This window comes from Anarhichas minor, unplaced genomic scaffold, assembly GCF_050575085.1.
Source record: "Anarhichas minor isolate MPS153535 unplaced genomic scaffold, ASM5057508v1 ptg000033l, whole genome shotgun sequence".
Taxonomy (NCBI): domain Eukaryota; kingdom Metazoa; phylum Chordata; class Actinopteri; order Perciformes; family Anarhichadidae; genus Anarhichas; species Anarhichas minor.
Window position 1 is genome coordinate 8,812,019 of NW_027466479.1, and position 14,308 is coordinate 8,826,326.

The 14,308-nt window shown below is 41.9% G+C and overlaps 1 protein-coding gene across 1 annotated transcript in view; it reads left to right on the forward strand.

The window, feature by feature from the left end:
* The first annotated feature begins 1,887 nt into the window (after positions 1 to 1,887).
* Positions 1,888 to 14,308, forward strand: part of osbpl10a (oxysterol binding protein-like 10a) — a 62,169-nt gene continuing 49,748 nt past the window's right edge. Inside the window, exons 1-2 of the mRNA XM_076105643.1 lie at positions 1,888 to 2,470; positions 14,025 to 14,200. Of these exons, the coding sequence (XP_075961758.1) occupies positions 2,022 to 2,470; positions 14,025 to 14,200 (625 nt within the window). The 5' untranslated portion in view covers positions 1,888 to 2,021. The remainder of the gene's footprint in view (positions 2,471 to 14,024; positions 14,201 to 14,308) is intronic.

Consider the following 14,308-nt stretch of genomic DNA (forward strand, 5'->3'; position numbering starts at 1 on the left):
TTTATACACTTTTTCTCTTCTGTTAGTTTTGGAAACGTAATTCAAAACAAAAAAGCTACCACCCTCCAAAGTATATCTCTCTTTCTACAGACCCGTGCGCATGTCAACATGTGGACAAATCAAAAGCTTGACAGAGGTGGCATGCCTAGTTACGGCTGCTAAGGTGTGATTGGACAATCACTGTCCAGGGGCGGGGTTCAGCCAACAGCCTATCTCTTTATACTGAATAATGTCCATGATAAATACTTTGTCTCTGTGATTAATATGCAATCTAAATTGATGGTTGATAATAAAAGCCTCCGAGTTAAACTGGCTCATAATGGAATGCAGCTGACCCGAGCTTGACTCTCAACGCAGGCTTTTAACAAACCTCTCTGTCTCTCTGTAGCCCAGGGATCTTTTTTTACTCCCTCGTATTGATCTTGGCTTTGTGGCTGCGTCAGCTGATGAGCAGCAGGAATCTATCCGTGCTGTGTTAAGTGTCCTGTGGAGATTCATCGAGGTGTGCCTTCTATTGCTCAGTGCAATCTCTGCCTTTTCTTAATGACCTGCAGAGCTCCTCAGCCAGGTCTTCATTAACGTGTCCTTTTTCATTCCGGATGTCGTGGTCATGTGTGCGTGAGTGTCTGTGTGACAGGTTGGATAATACTTTGATGAACAAAAATATAACCCCTCATATAACCCTCTGATAATTGCTAAAATTACTAGAGCAAGAAAAGATATGAAAATGAGTTTTGATATCCACTCCGGAATTTATTAAATGGTTTTCTAACCTCCTCACCTCCTTAGTTGGTCGAATTAAGATGAATGTAAATGTATCACAATTTTATAGTATAATATATATACATTTGTGTTGTGGCATTGTTTATTAAAGTTAACTCCACCTTAAAACAGAATTGTTACTTACTCATAATCTGAGCCACTCCGCTGCAGACAGATGTCATCTAAACTGGAGGTTCAAAATGTGAGCAGGTAGAAAAGCCTTTACACCTGAATTAGTTTGATATCTTAGATCTAGAACAGAATACCGATTGACCTTGGACTGTGCTTCACGATTCAGAAAGCTGTTAAAATGTATCCTAAAACACAATTGGGCTTGCTCAAAGAGGTCGTAGACAGAACTTGCTATTTGTCGGACTCTCTGAGGGACTTTCCAAAGATAAAACGAGGACAAAATGAAACCTTCACGTGCATCCACAGTAGATGTTTATGGAGTTATGCCAATTGGCACAGTGCTATTACTTCCAACTGCCAATTGGGGCAGTGTTGAAGCTTGGAGTGATATTAGGTTTTATTTTATTTGTTGTATTTTTAAAATGCTTCTGGTACACAAACATCCAACATACATTTCTTCAGTAATTTGAGGACTTTGTTTGCCCTGTGTTTCGCCTCTCAGGCTACAAAGAGGTTACTGCCCGACCCTCTGATTGGTCGATTTCTGTGCTTGCAGCCTGACAGGAAGACTGCAGGCGAGACTTATGTACTTTTTTTGTGAAAGAAAAAACATATTTTATCATCAGGCCTCTTCAGAGAGAAGGTGATAAAAGTATCTCCAGGAAAGATGTTTGGATAGCATTTCTAAACTTTAACCTGTTTAATATGTATTTGCTATATAAATATAAATGCAGGATACATAAATCAGATATTATAAGCTTTTTTTAAAAACCCAATCTACGCCTTAGAAAATATCATAAAGAAAGTGATGCGTATCAGCCTCATGCATGACTCATCTGAGGCTTTTCCTGCTGGAATATGCAGTATTTTTGGAGGGTGGGCTACTTATTTTTTCTTCGGTATGATGATGTGTATAATGGGATTGCATTGTAATATCCGGGGGCCGGTCCAGAGTGGAGTGGGAGTGTCTGCGCGCTGCTCTCCCTTTCTACCAGGAAAGCGCCGGAGGAGACCCACAGTGCCACACAGCCGCTCACTGCAGAGGAGAGAGAGAGCGGGACACACACACCACCAGGGGAATATGTCACGCACAGAGGGACGCTTCAACCACCGGCGCAACGCGGCCCATGCTTATCCACTGCCTCTGCTTTAGTTCAGCAGACACACATCGCCCCGTTCACCACTTATGCTCTGCTGAAATCTTCGCTGCCGCTGCCGCTGCTGCCGCTTCTGGTCCATCTCCGTCCCCTCCTCCTCACTCTGTCCCCCCTCCTCCTCGCGCTCGTCACCGTCCCGTCTCCAGGATGGACAAGTCGCTCTGCAGTCCGCAACCCGTGGCCAACACAACCAACTCTTCCCCGTCGGACCGCGGGAGCTCGTCATCGACGAGGAAGCCCGGGAGGAGCGGGTCGCACAGCCCCGGCTCCGGCTCCCTGGGCGGCTCGACCGGAGGAGGAGGAGGCAGCAGCCGGGGAGCTGTGCTGGGGAACAGCATGAATTTGCAGCAGCCGCGCAAGAGGCAGCTTGAAGGAGTGCTGAGCAAATACACCAACCTGATCCAGGGCTGGCAGAACAGGTAAGCACATGGATGGAGTTTGATGGGAAGAGGAGGAGGAGGAGGAGGAGGGCGTCGGATACGATTCACTTTCGGTTCAGGCGTCCGATAGCTCGGTGTTGATATTTGCGCCTGTCCACGTTGCACTTTTACCAACACGTCACTGTGAGGAGGAGGGGTCAGAGGGTTTAAAACCAAACCATGCACACATGTCGTGTAGGCCTGCTAATGAACTACTCTACTGGTCCTTATTAGGTTAACAAACACTAATACAAATCAGATAATATCGTTAACAGAGAGACCAACGTATAACTCAACAGTCCAGTTAAATCCTGGCGTTTGCTGACATCATATAACAGGTGTGTGTTGACTAAACTCTACAGTCATTTTCTTAAGGCTAGAGTAACGGTGTTATTTTAGGGCTGAAATGGCAACTATTTTGGTTATTGGTTTGGTTATTTGGTTATCAATCATGGCAAAAGGGACAGAAATTAACTTTTTGACTTCTCAAATGTGAATATGTTTTTTTTTTTCTCAGTCCTCTTTGGGTTTTGGCTAATGATTATTTTTTTTTATTATTATCAATTCATCTGTTGTTTACTTCATTAATTGTTTGGTCTATTACCCGTCAGCAAACAGCGACATATGCCCATCACAAGACGCGCATGACATCTTCTAATTAAATAACCTGAAGATATTTAGTTTAATCTTCACATTTGAGAAGTTGGGACCAGACAATACTCGACATTATTGCTTGAAAAATGATTGATTTTTTTGCCGATCGACTAAAAGACTATTTGACTGGAGCTCGACCGATAAATCGTCCGGGTTAATGTTTTGGTCCGATATTGGCTCATAGCAGACATGCTGGTATCGGCATATGCATCGGAAGAAACTGCTGCTAGTTTAGAAACTGTTTAGAAACGAATCCCCTTTGTAGAATGTACAAATAATGTAGGCAACAAATGAATGTTTTCATTGTTGATTCAATATTCCAAAACCCAAAGATATTCGTCTGACCATCACATATGACACAGAAAAGTATCAAATCTTCTGTTAAGAGAAGCTGGAAACTTTGGTCTTATATATTTGGTCTTTAAAAAAAGAAAAAATCAGTCAATAGTTGATTCATTTTCTACTCTACTGCACTAATCGCATAGTTAGCCTATCATTGCAGCTGTAAAAGAAAGATGCTCACAACAAGTTCAAGTATCTCGTGAGACAAAGAAAAGCAGCAGTCCTCACATATTGGACTATAAATCCAGATGAAACGTTGTCGGTGAAATTACCTCGTTACTTCATTTTAATGCTTTAAACAGTTTTTTGGTATTCTTCTGATCGTGAAGCGCTGCAGCCTGCTCTCACAATGAAGTGCAGAATATCTCAGCAACAACTGTGGAGATCACAGCGGTGCGTTATTGGGCGAATGTTCTTCATGCAGCATTTATGGGTTCACTCCCTGCCCTGCCCTGTCCGGTTCACTCAACTCAGAGCGTTTTCATGAGCAGCTATGAGCGAGCCTTTAATTTGAAACTATTACCAAAGCCTAAACCTGTTGCTGTTGTGAGCCATGTCTGAAACCTTTGGTTGTGGTTTGAGTGTTGTTGTTTGAGGCATAGAAAGACTTTTCTAGCTAATTCCCTGTAAGCTGCTGAACTAGCGTACACACAGTGAACATGAATAATGCAGGATTTCTCTTCCTCAGCTGTAGTGTGATGAAATTACTTCTTTTTTTTTTTTTTTTCACCGATGTGCACACAAAAATAACCGTCGCCTTGGCGCTGCTGCAGAGAAGGAGAAGGCTGAGACTGTAGTGTGTACAATCTGGGCTGAAGCCAGTGTGTATATGCGAGAGAGGGGTGAGGTAGGGAGGGAGGGAGGCGGAGAGAAAGAATGGCTGCTCCCAGCTCTCCCATTAAACTGACAGGCACATGATGCACTGAACTGCATCTTGATCTGCACCCACGGGAGTAATACCTGGGTATGAGATTCAGCACACGCACGTGTTCATCTCAGAGAGGTCTTATTGAGCTAAAGAAATCTCAATTGTATTTGACATTCATGTGGGATTTGCTACCTGTCAAGTCTGCTGATTCAAACACCTGAACTCAGGTATGCAAACAAATGTCACAGTATACAATACGCAGGTTGTTGCGAGCAGAATGTAAGCTGGGTTTTTATGGGGAAGGGTGATGTAAAATAATGGGGTTTGTTCTTGGCGGCGGTGGCACTTGTCCCGTTTCAATGTCAAAGTGACAGAAGGTGAAGGTCTCGCCCAAACGTGGAGACGCAGAGAGCGATCGCCGACTAAAACTTTACTGAAAATGGAGCCTTTTTAGCAGGGAGCCGAAAAGTTAACGATCATATTTTGCTTCACGCCGGTTGAAATCTGTCAATCTGAAATCTACCCTATATACGTGGACTAAGATGGTGCCTGGAGTCGTTTTGTAATTATGTTTGTACATATTGTGTTGTATGAGGCCATTATGCTACTTACACATCCAGAAAAGCATCGAAAAAACACTTTTTTTAAAAATATGTCCATTTGGAGTGAAAATGTACATGACAGTCATGAGTGAATATTCAAAAAATTGGGTCTTGTTGCCAGTAAGGTAGTTTTTAAAACTATATTTTGCTCAACAGCTAGAAATATACTGTAAGTGAAACTGCACTTTAGGTCATCTGTCATTTTTCTGCAATTTTTTCAGACTATTTAACAAGCGACAATTTGCAAAGTAAAGCACCGCTTTGCTTCACATTCACAACAGCAACTTGAAGTATTTCAGATATTGCTGTCCTCTTGTTTTTACGATAATCGGTGTGAGAATTACAGGCCCATTCCATCATTTTAACTGTATAAATACTTTCCATAAACTTTGCAGAAGAGTTTAAGTTCCACATGAAAATTTGTCATTTTTGTGTTTCCTAGCTTAACAAAATGAAAGTAATGGCTTGTGTTTACAAATGAAATTGATGCAAACAAACCAGAAATAGTTAATAACTATAAATTGTCTTACCCATTGCTCAGTTTAGTGGTGAAAGTAGGTTTCAATCTTCCTTCAATTTAATTTTTAGCTCTTTTGTTTACATTTATTCATAGATGGTGAGAAAACTTGCACTGCAGTTCAGTTTTCCATTAGTCCCCGTGCTCATGAGTGCTTTTTCTGACACGTTGAATAGCTTTATTAAGATATAGTAGGTTGTTTACTAGAGGTGGCCACAAAATAATGTGAACTGGAAGTAAGAGAGAAGCTTGTTGCAGCTGCAGTTCAAAATGTAATATCAGGCTTTTTCTAAAGCCATTAGAGGAAGAAGAGAAGAAACTTTGCTCAGGTTGCGTTTAGTTGTATCTTTAAGAGCCTGGAGCATTTTTATATATACAAACATTTGAAGGAGGAGAGGCGGGGCTCTGGTAGTGTAGGAGTAATTATAGTCGTCAGTTACGTTCCAACACTTTGCGAGTGTTTGACAGGTGGTGTCGTGGTGGGCAGCAGACCTGAGTGAAGCTAATTCTGCCACTGTGTGGGAGGCCATGTGTCAGTGTGAAGTGCTGTTATGTTGTGTAGGTGCTGTAGCCATTTTTTCTTTCATTGCAGGCATATGCATACTATACTTGTGAGGACCCTCATTGACGCAGTGCATTCCTTTTTTGTAGGTTTTCATAGTTTGTATATACTATTATAATATATATATATATAATAAAAATAATATACTGGCAAAGTAAATTGCGACTTGAAGCGTAGTTTAACACTTATCTTTTCTATACAAGAGGAGTAAATCGTCTCTCAAAGCCTTGTGGGACAGCAGGAAATAAAGGACCAGCTAAAGTTAAAAAAAATAATGATTTAATGCAAAACTGACTAAAAAAGTGATGATTCGATGGACCCAGAAATTAAATCCTTTTATTTAAACAACTTTATTTCACAATTTCAACTAATATAAAATTGCATAAAGGAATACCAAAAAAAAAGAGAGAAAACGATTGATAAATAAAGGTAAATAGTCCATGATAGTTACTTAAACAGTGATGTAGATAAAACAATAAACAAAGTTTTGTACACAAACGGACACATTCTCTCACAATGGAAAATGTTTAAAGTGCATGCAGTGATTGGACGATATCTCTCCTGAGCTTTGGGTCTATTGTTTTAGATACAAAGATGGATGTGTGTTGGACAAGATTCACCCTTGGAGCTTTTGTGACTGTAACATAATGCAGAGTACAATACAGGACATACAACGTGTGTGTGTGTGTGTGTGTGTGTGTGTTAACATTAGCTGCTCACGCTTAGCATGCAACAATTCAAGTTTGTAATATGCAGGGTGAATTGAGGTCATGAATTCAAGGCTTCATGCAGGAGATATTGCTGTGTTGTTGTTCATGGAGTGTTTGTGCATCGTGTGGTGATATTCCAACATTTGCATGCGGATCACAGAGTACCAAACATTCAGAGCTCTCAGTCTACTCTTTCAGGTATTTTTTTATACAAGGCTGGATCTGAAATGATTTCTACATTCTAAATGTATGTCTCTCTGAGCGGTCAGCCGGGTGGGGAGTACACGGTGAGGGATAAATCACTTCTTTGCAGATGTGCTCACTGGAAAAGGAGCACTGCTGTGCTGCTTTGATCAAAGCTGTGAGTCGGGGTAATGCAGCTCTGGAAGGTGTTTCTGTGGCAGAGAAGATGAAGAAAAACTCAGCCTGTTTTTTTTTTTTTTTTTTTTTTGCTGCCCCTATTTAGATTTTATTTTTTGTCTCAACTGTTTGTGTTGGTTTGCTGGTAGCTGCAAAATAGCGTTGTTTCAGGAGTTGACGAAACCATTGCAACTCAAGGTCCACTTACTAATTTGCTCTGAGCTTTCAATCGTAGCACATCGTCCTCATCGTCCGGTTGGGTTTGCTCAGTTGCCATGGAACTGTAGATGTTCAAACTTTCCACTTTTTAAGTCAACATGGACGGTTTCTCTGAGCCAACTCGATCTGCTGATGAAGACCATGTGATACGGTTGAAAGCTCCAGAGCAAACGAGGAAGTGGGTCTTAAGTTAGGATTGCTTTGTCAACCACTGTTTCCATGGGCAGGAATTAAACGCTAAGCGGACCATCATCCAACGCCCGCACATTGGCCAGCAGGATGGCTGGCTTAACAATCAAGCCTTATGATGTCAGATATTGCGTGAAAAATTCTCTGAAAGGCACCAACACGGCTGAGAGGTCAAGTTCAGTGAATTAGCCGAGGTGACACCTAGTAGACAGCTAGCAACCTGTGATGCCACCCAACTGTCACTTAAAGCGGCAACGCTCTCTTTTAAGCCTCAATATAATTTAAACAGGTGAGTTATGTAAAGCGTAACCCCCCCCCCCCCATACAGTGGTCATGAATATTGGCTTTAGAGACCAAAACATTCTTTTAGTACTGGACTGTATACATGTTTATTTCTGCTGTAAAGTTGGGCTTTTTAACATTGAGGTCAATGGGGATTTTTGGGGTCCGCCTCGAGTGGCCATTTGACAGTTTTTGGCACTTCCTTGTTGGCTTCATTTCTCAACCCCAGAGGTTGCCGCTTGGATAACAAGTGTATTTCATCGTTCTCTGTGCATATTTTACTTTATTTGCTGCTGCAGCTTTTACGCTAATCTGGCAACATTCAATTCAGACTTGTGTTGTTCTGAAATTGAAACGGAAATGTTCTCAGATCCGACCTAGTAAGATTGCCATTGTGGCTAAAAGTCACCCGGGTGCTTGTTCAGAACTTGTGACTAACACATTAAATTGCCATTAAATTACCTTAAAGGGGTGCATGTCTGAAAACAGCTTTATTTAGACCGCTGTTTCCAATAAATAAGCCAAGAAGTCCGAAACCGAGAACCCAAATTAAGGAGTGGCTGGTGAAAAGTTGAGCATTCTGTTTGTTTTGGAGCTTCTCTGCCTCCTACAAGTTAATATCATTTCACACAGCTTTAAGCCTCTCCCATGATAGTGTGTGATGATAAAATGGCTTTACAGAACCCCTTTGGCAATACAACCCTACACATGGCTCAAAACTAAGAGCCTAACGTTTTCATGTAGGTGCAGCCATTTAAGATGTTGGGTCATTTTATTTGACCAAAAAACGATCAATGGTTCTCTTCATTTTGAATTACTGCTTTGTTTTAAGGTTGTGATATTGCTCGAGGAGGAGTACAAGCACGCCTTATTTTTATTCTCCAACATCTCATTCAGCAGCGAAAAATACTAATGTCAGAGCCAATCAGAGGCAGAGTAGAGGACGGGTCTCTGCAGAATATAGGCGGGGTAAAATAATAACGCTACACACACCCACTCACGTAGACAGACCTGCTAAAGGTCAGGCTCACCGGTGCGACCAATGAAAATGTTTGGTCGCATTCTGGGGCCATGCTACTCATCTTATTATTGAACAAGTATAACTCGCATTTCCTGCCAATAACGAGGGTGATTTACTGCCTTCCTCCTGCTCTGACGTTCCTCTGAGTGTTTTTAAGAATGAACTGCCAAAAGAGCAGAGAAGAGTCGCAAAGTCTGCTGACTAGCTATTTTCTGCATTAGGAAATGGCAGTGTTTCCGTCGGTGTGGATAAATGTGCTTGACTAAGCTCTTTTAACAGTGTTGTTATTGTTATGGTGGCGGTTTACTTTATGATATCAGCAAAAACGAAATGGATCAGTATCAGAAAGCTCTTTGTTGTTACAGATGTTTATTCTTGAGTTGGTGAGTGATTACATTTCAAAGCTAGTGGGTATAGTTTTTGAAAAGCAACTGAAGTTAAATGTGTTTTCCATGCCTGAAAAAACATATTTTTCTGCAGATATGGATAAATACAGACATTTGATCTCCAGTGAGGGGTTTAAAATCACGATATGCATTCTAACAAGTGCAGTAACACTGCTGCAAATGTTCCACCAGTGTGATTATCGTTTAATTTGGCCCAGTTTACTGCCGCTTCATGCTTCCAAAGGTGAACAGTTTACTGAGGGTCAGACATTATCAGCACTGCTGTGACACGAGAGGTTGGATGTGAAGCCCAGGGTTTGTTACACAGCACCATCCATCATGTTAAAGGTCTACAGCGTGGCGTAGCTGCAAAGGCAGGACTCGCCTGGAAGGGTCAACGGTAAAAGCCTCCACTCTGCTGACTGAACAGAGGATAAGGCTTCATGTACAGTAACAGTACGTGTGTGTGTGTGTGTGTGTGTGTGTGAGAAAAAGAGATGCCTGGATAAAAACTGACGCAGGCGGATCATTCCCTGGTCGGCTGTGGTCGACATAAATCACCAGCTCGCCTGATGGAAGGGGGCAACACCAGTGGGGATCAATTTTCAGAGAGCGGTATTCACGGCATCCTCTCTGGGGAACTCTAGAGGGTTCATGGGAAAGGGCCCGATGTCAAAGATGCAGTAACAGAGTTCTTTTGTTCTCTTATCTTTCACATATTTGTAGACAAAGGCCATTCGTGATGGGATTATTAATCCTAAATAACAAATGTTAGATATTTCTAGTGCTGAAGCAATTAGTTGATTTAATCAATTACTAAATAACCTTGTGGTTATCGAGTAAAAAATGTTTTACATTTTCTGGCTCCATCCTCTAAAATCTAAGGATTTGCTGCTTTTCTCAATTCATTTAGCAGATTAATTGCAAATTAAATGTATTTGTGTCTTGCACAAAATCCATTTCAAGATGTCTCACCATGTGCTCTGATGGGAACTTGTTAGCAATTTCACTTCGCTGACATTTTACAGACTAAATGATAAAAAAATTAAAACAAGACCAACTGTCTACAGTGATGCTACAGTGGCTCTGAGGCTGTACTTTGGCAGATGTATTAATGTAATCTTTACTGTCTGTGTTTAGTGTGTTAGCATGCTAACATTAGCTAATTAGCACTAAATACGAAGGATGGCTGAGGCTGATGGGAATGTCATTAGTTTGCAGGTATTTGGTCATAAACCAAAGTACTGGACAGATAAAACATGTAACCTTATGTGCTAGAGCAGTGGTTCCCAAACTTTTTAGGCCACGCACCCCCTTCTACATCCCGACCGGGTTCACGCACCCCCAATCCCCCACACCTTAAAAAAAAGAAGCAACAGATGTTCCGCATAGAAATCGGACCTATGAGAGAACAGTTTGCTCGCGTGTGGCGTTTGTTTACAAGATTTAGTCCGCTGTTAAATGTTGCAGTGTGAACACAAACCGAACAAAGGGGCAACTGCAACATTGTATCATATTAATCCCTGAATCAGAACAAAGCAAACGAACTGAAGGTGTGAAAACGCCCTGAAACACTGCAACAAAGTTTCAATAACTTTCAGTTACACAAGGCGTCACTTTGAAAGAGCAATACGGATGGCGAGGACACACGCACAGGCTCAGAGGCAGATTGCATCACATTTAATTTACAATTAACCATACATAGAATGAGACTGCAGTTGTTTTGGGCTGTTTTGTAACTCCTCCAATTTAGATTTCAAATATGTAAGGGGCTTTTGATTTGCACTGGCATGCTTGGTGTTCAGGTGGCGACGTAAATAAGAGGGCTTCAGACAGCTGTTAGCCAAAACCTCACTGCACACCACGCACTGTGGCTTTGGGCAATCTGCATTGCCAATCCAAGTGAAGCCCAGACCCAAATACTTTTCATCATATTTCCTCTTTTTTTTTCCCAGTCTGATGCTCACTCTCGTTTCCTTTTTTTTCACCTTGACTCCGCGACCATCGCGGTGTCCAAAAAAGTTTGGACACCCCTGCGGTAAAATAACAATAATGTCAGGAAGTAAAGTGACATTTTTTTATCAACCTGACAAAATTACGTTCTTGTGGAAAGAAAAGAAAAGGCAACACTAACTTCTTTACATTCTAATACAATGTAACTTCTTTACATTCTACTAGAATGTAAAGAAGCTACAATGTAGCTTCTTTACATTCTAATAGAATGTAAAGAAGCTACATTGTATAGAATGATTCTATTGAAGTTATTCCTTTTTTAAATGTTTTAGATGAGTCACTAATCACTTTAAAATAGTGTTTATAGCTGATTTAACTTACAGACATGAGATTGATCTTCTCATGTCACTCTCTTTATACAATGATATAAATTCATCCCCGTTTTATTGATATCTTACGAAAAATTACTCCTCACTTTTCGTGCGTTTTTCCTGCAAAAGTCCAGCAACATGAGTCTGTTTTCGCTTGTTACATGCATACTGTCTTTTCAAAATAAACTTCCATCTTCACAGGAAACAACTAAGGTTTAGCCCTATGTGCTCCCGATTTGTCTGTGCTATCCCTTCCTCCTTTTCGGTCTCCTCCGTCTCATCTTTCCCTGACTCCGGCTCGATTTCTTCTCCCGGTCTCTCCCTAACGCACCTCTCCGTTTCTCTCGCCTCCGATCTCTCTCTCTCTCTCTCTCTCTCTCTCTCTCTCTCTCTCTCTCTCTCTCTCTCTCTCTCTCTCTCTCTCTCTCTCTCTCTCTCTCTCTCTCTCTCTCTCTCTCTCTCTCTCTCTCTCTCTCTCTCTCTCTCTCTCTCTCTCTCTCTCTCTCTCTCTCTCTCTCTCTCTGTCCCTCTCCTCTTTTATGACTGATAGCTTCAAATGTCCCACCTGACAGTTTCCCCGATTTCAGCCAGTTTATCATATTTGCATGAATGTTGCTGAATGAATGAAGTTAGCTGCACAAGCTAGGCTGGCTAGTGTACGTAAAAGACAGTCTGGCGGCAGGAGCTGAAGTGCATTTATTTATTAAATTGTACGTTTTTAATTTTAAATTTAAATCTTACAAAGGGAATTTTTATAATTCATGTTTTTATATTTAATATTAATTATTACACCATTAGACCACCATTACATTTTTCCTCTCGCGCACCCCCTAGAGGCAGCTTGCGCACCCCCAGGGGTGCACGCACCACACTTTGGGAATCCCTGTGCTAGAGGAACAGTCGGGTTATCACCATGGATATCTACCAAATTTCATGGCGATCCATCCAGTGGTTGTTAAGATACAAGTCCTCATTCAGACCAGGTATCGCTGTGGCACTAAAAACCGGGTTGGCGACCTGATCTGACTGAGTGAATGCAACTGATATAACTGACATTTTTACATGACATTCACAAAGAAACAGTTTTGACTGTGGAGTAGTCCTGTTTGGCTGATACCTGATCCGCCTAATAAGGTCAAAATGCTAAACATTCGCTGGTACCAGTGTCTCAAATGTGAGGATTTGCAGCTTCATTGTATATTCAATACATTTCTATTACAATTCTTGGTTGTAGTGCTAAATATGTCTAGCTAGGAATTAATTGGACCCAAACACAAGGTATGCTTCTGGCACGAATGAGCAGTTAATAAATTAGCTGATCGAATATTAATCTGCAACTAGTTTTTGTTAATTATCTAAAACCCAAACATTACCGACATCCAGCCTCTCAATTGGGCAAATTAATCTCTTTTCTGTGTCTAATGTTTTAAAATCAGACTGATGGTTTCACAAAACAAGCAATTTCAAATCTACACTTTGACTTTAGGAAAGTGTGATTTACATTTTTCAACCATTTTCTTACATTTTATCAATGACATGAGAAAATGTTTTTGTAGGGTTACAGGCTAAAGCAACGGCAGCGCTGCTCGGCAAAAGGCCTGATCAATACCGCCGCTTCTGTACTCGCGGATAGAAAGAGAACATTGATTGCGAACACGAGGATTATCAGGGGGAAAAACGAGGCGATAACGCGGAGCGGAAGACGGAACAAAGACAACTGCTGTTACCTCAGGCCCCTGGACACAAACATGTAAAGGTCAGCCAAAGCCACCCGGTGCCACTCTGGTCCGTGTTGGGATGCAGAAAAAAAGAAAAGAAAGAAATGGCTAAGAGCAGCAGACAGGCCGTTTTTTTTCTTGAATGTCCTACACGAGCCTTTCTGGCCACAGGAAATGAAATGTCTCTGCTCCTCTCTTGTGTCTGTCTCGCTTTGAATCTTCCAACCGGCGATGAGCGAGGTAGAGATTCAATTACGCAATGATTGAATGTGATCCATTGATCACAAAGGGGGGACATGTGGGGTTTCATTTGCACGCCTCGAGCTGTGGCTTCTGCTCAAGATGACCGCACTAATTGCTACCTTGAGTAATTTGAAATTGAGTTGCCGGCTTGATGTAGGTGAAAGCAGGCCTTGATGTGCACGGAGGGGTGTTTTTAATGGATCTTGCGTGAAGAGAGGCGTGGTAAATTACATCCTGCAGGCGTTGTTGCATGGGAGGTGAGAAAATTAAGGATATTGTGTGTTTTTACAGCAGCTCTCTCTTGCCTCGTCTCACCCTCATTCATAGCCCTCTTCCCCGCTTTCTTACTCTCTCACACACACACTTCTTGGGAAGCTTGCGCGACGGGAATATAAAGAAAAGTTTTTACCAGTAAACAAGCCGGGATAATGAGAGCATAAAGCAAAATGATGATAACGTTCCCGGTGCTCCTTCTGTTTCCCCTCTCCCCCTTCTTTCTCCCTGGCCCATTACTCTCCTAACTCTCCGTCTTGTTTTCGTGTTTCCCTCCCATGCAGGTACTTTGTGTTGGATCCAGAGTTGGGACAGCTGCAGTACTTTGTCAGCGATCAGGGGAAGAGCCAGAAGCCCCGCGGGTCCCTGCCCCTGATCGGTGCCTCCGTAACCACGAGCGACGAGGCTCCCCACATGTTCGTTGTAAACTCTGTCAATGGAGAGCTGTACAAACTCAGAGGTATGACCTCATGCCGGCCTCAGGTTGCCCGTATATGGCAAAGTACAAACACTGAGTTGTGTCTGTGTGTGTGTGTGTGTGTGTGTGTGTGTGTGTGTGTGTGTGTGT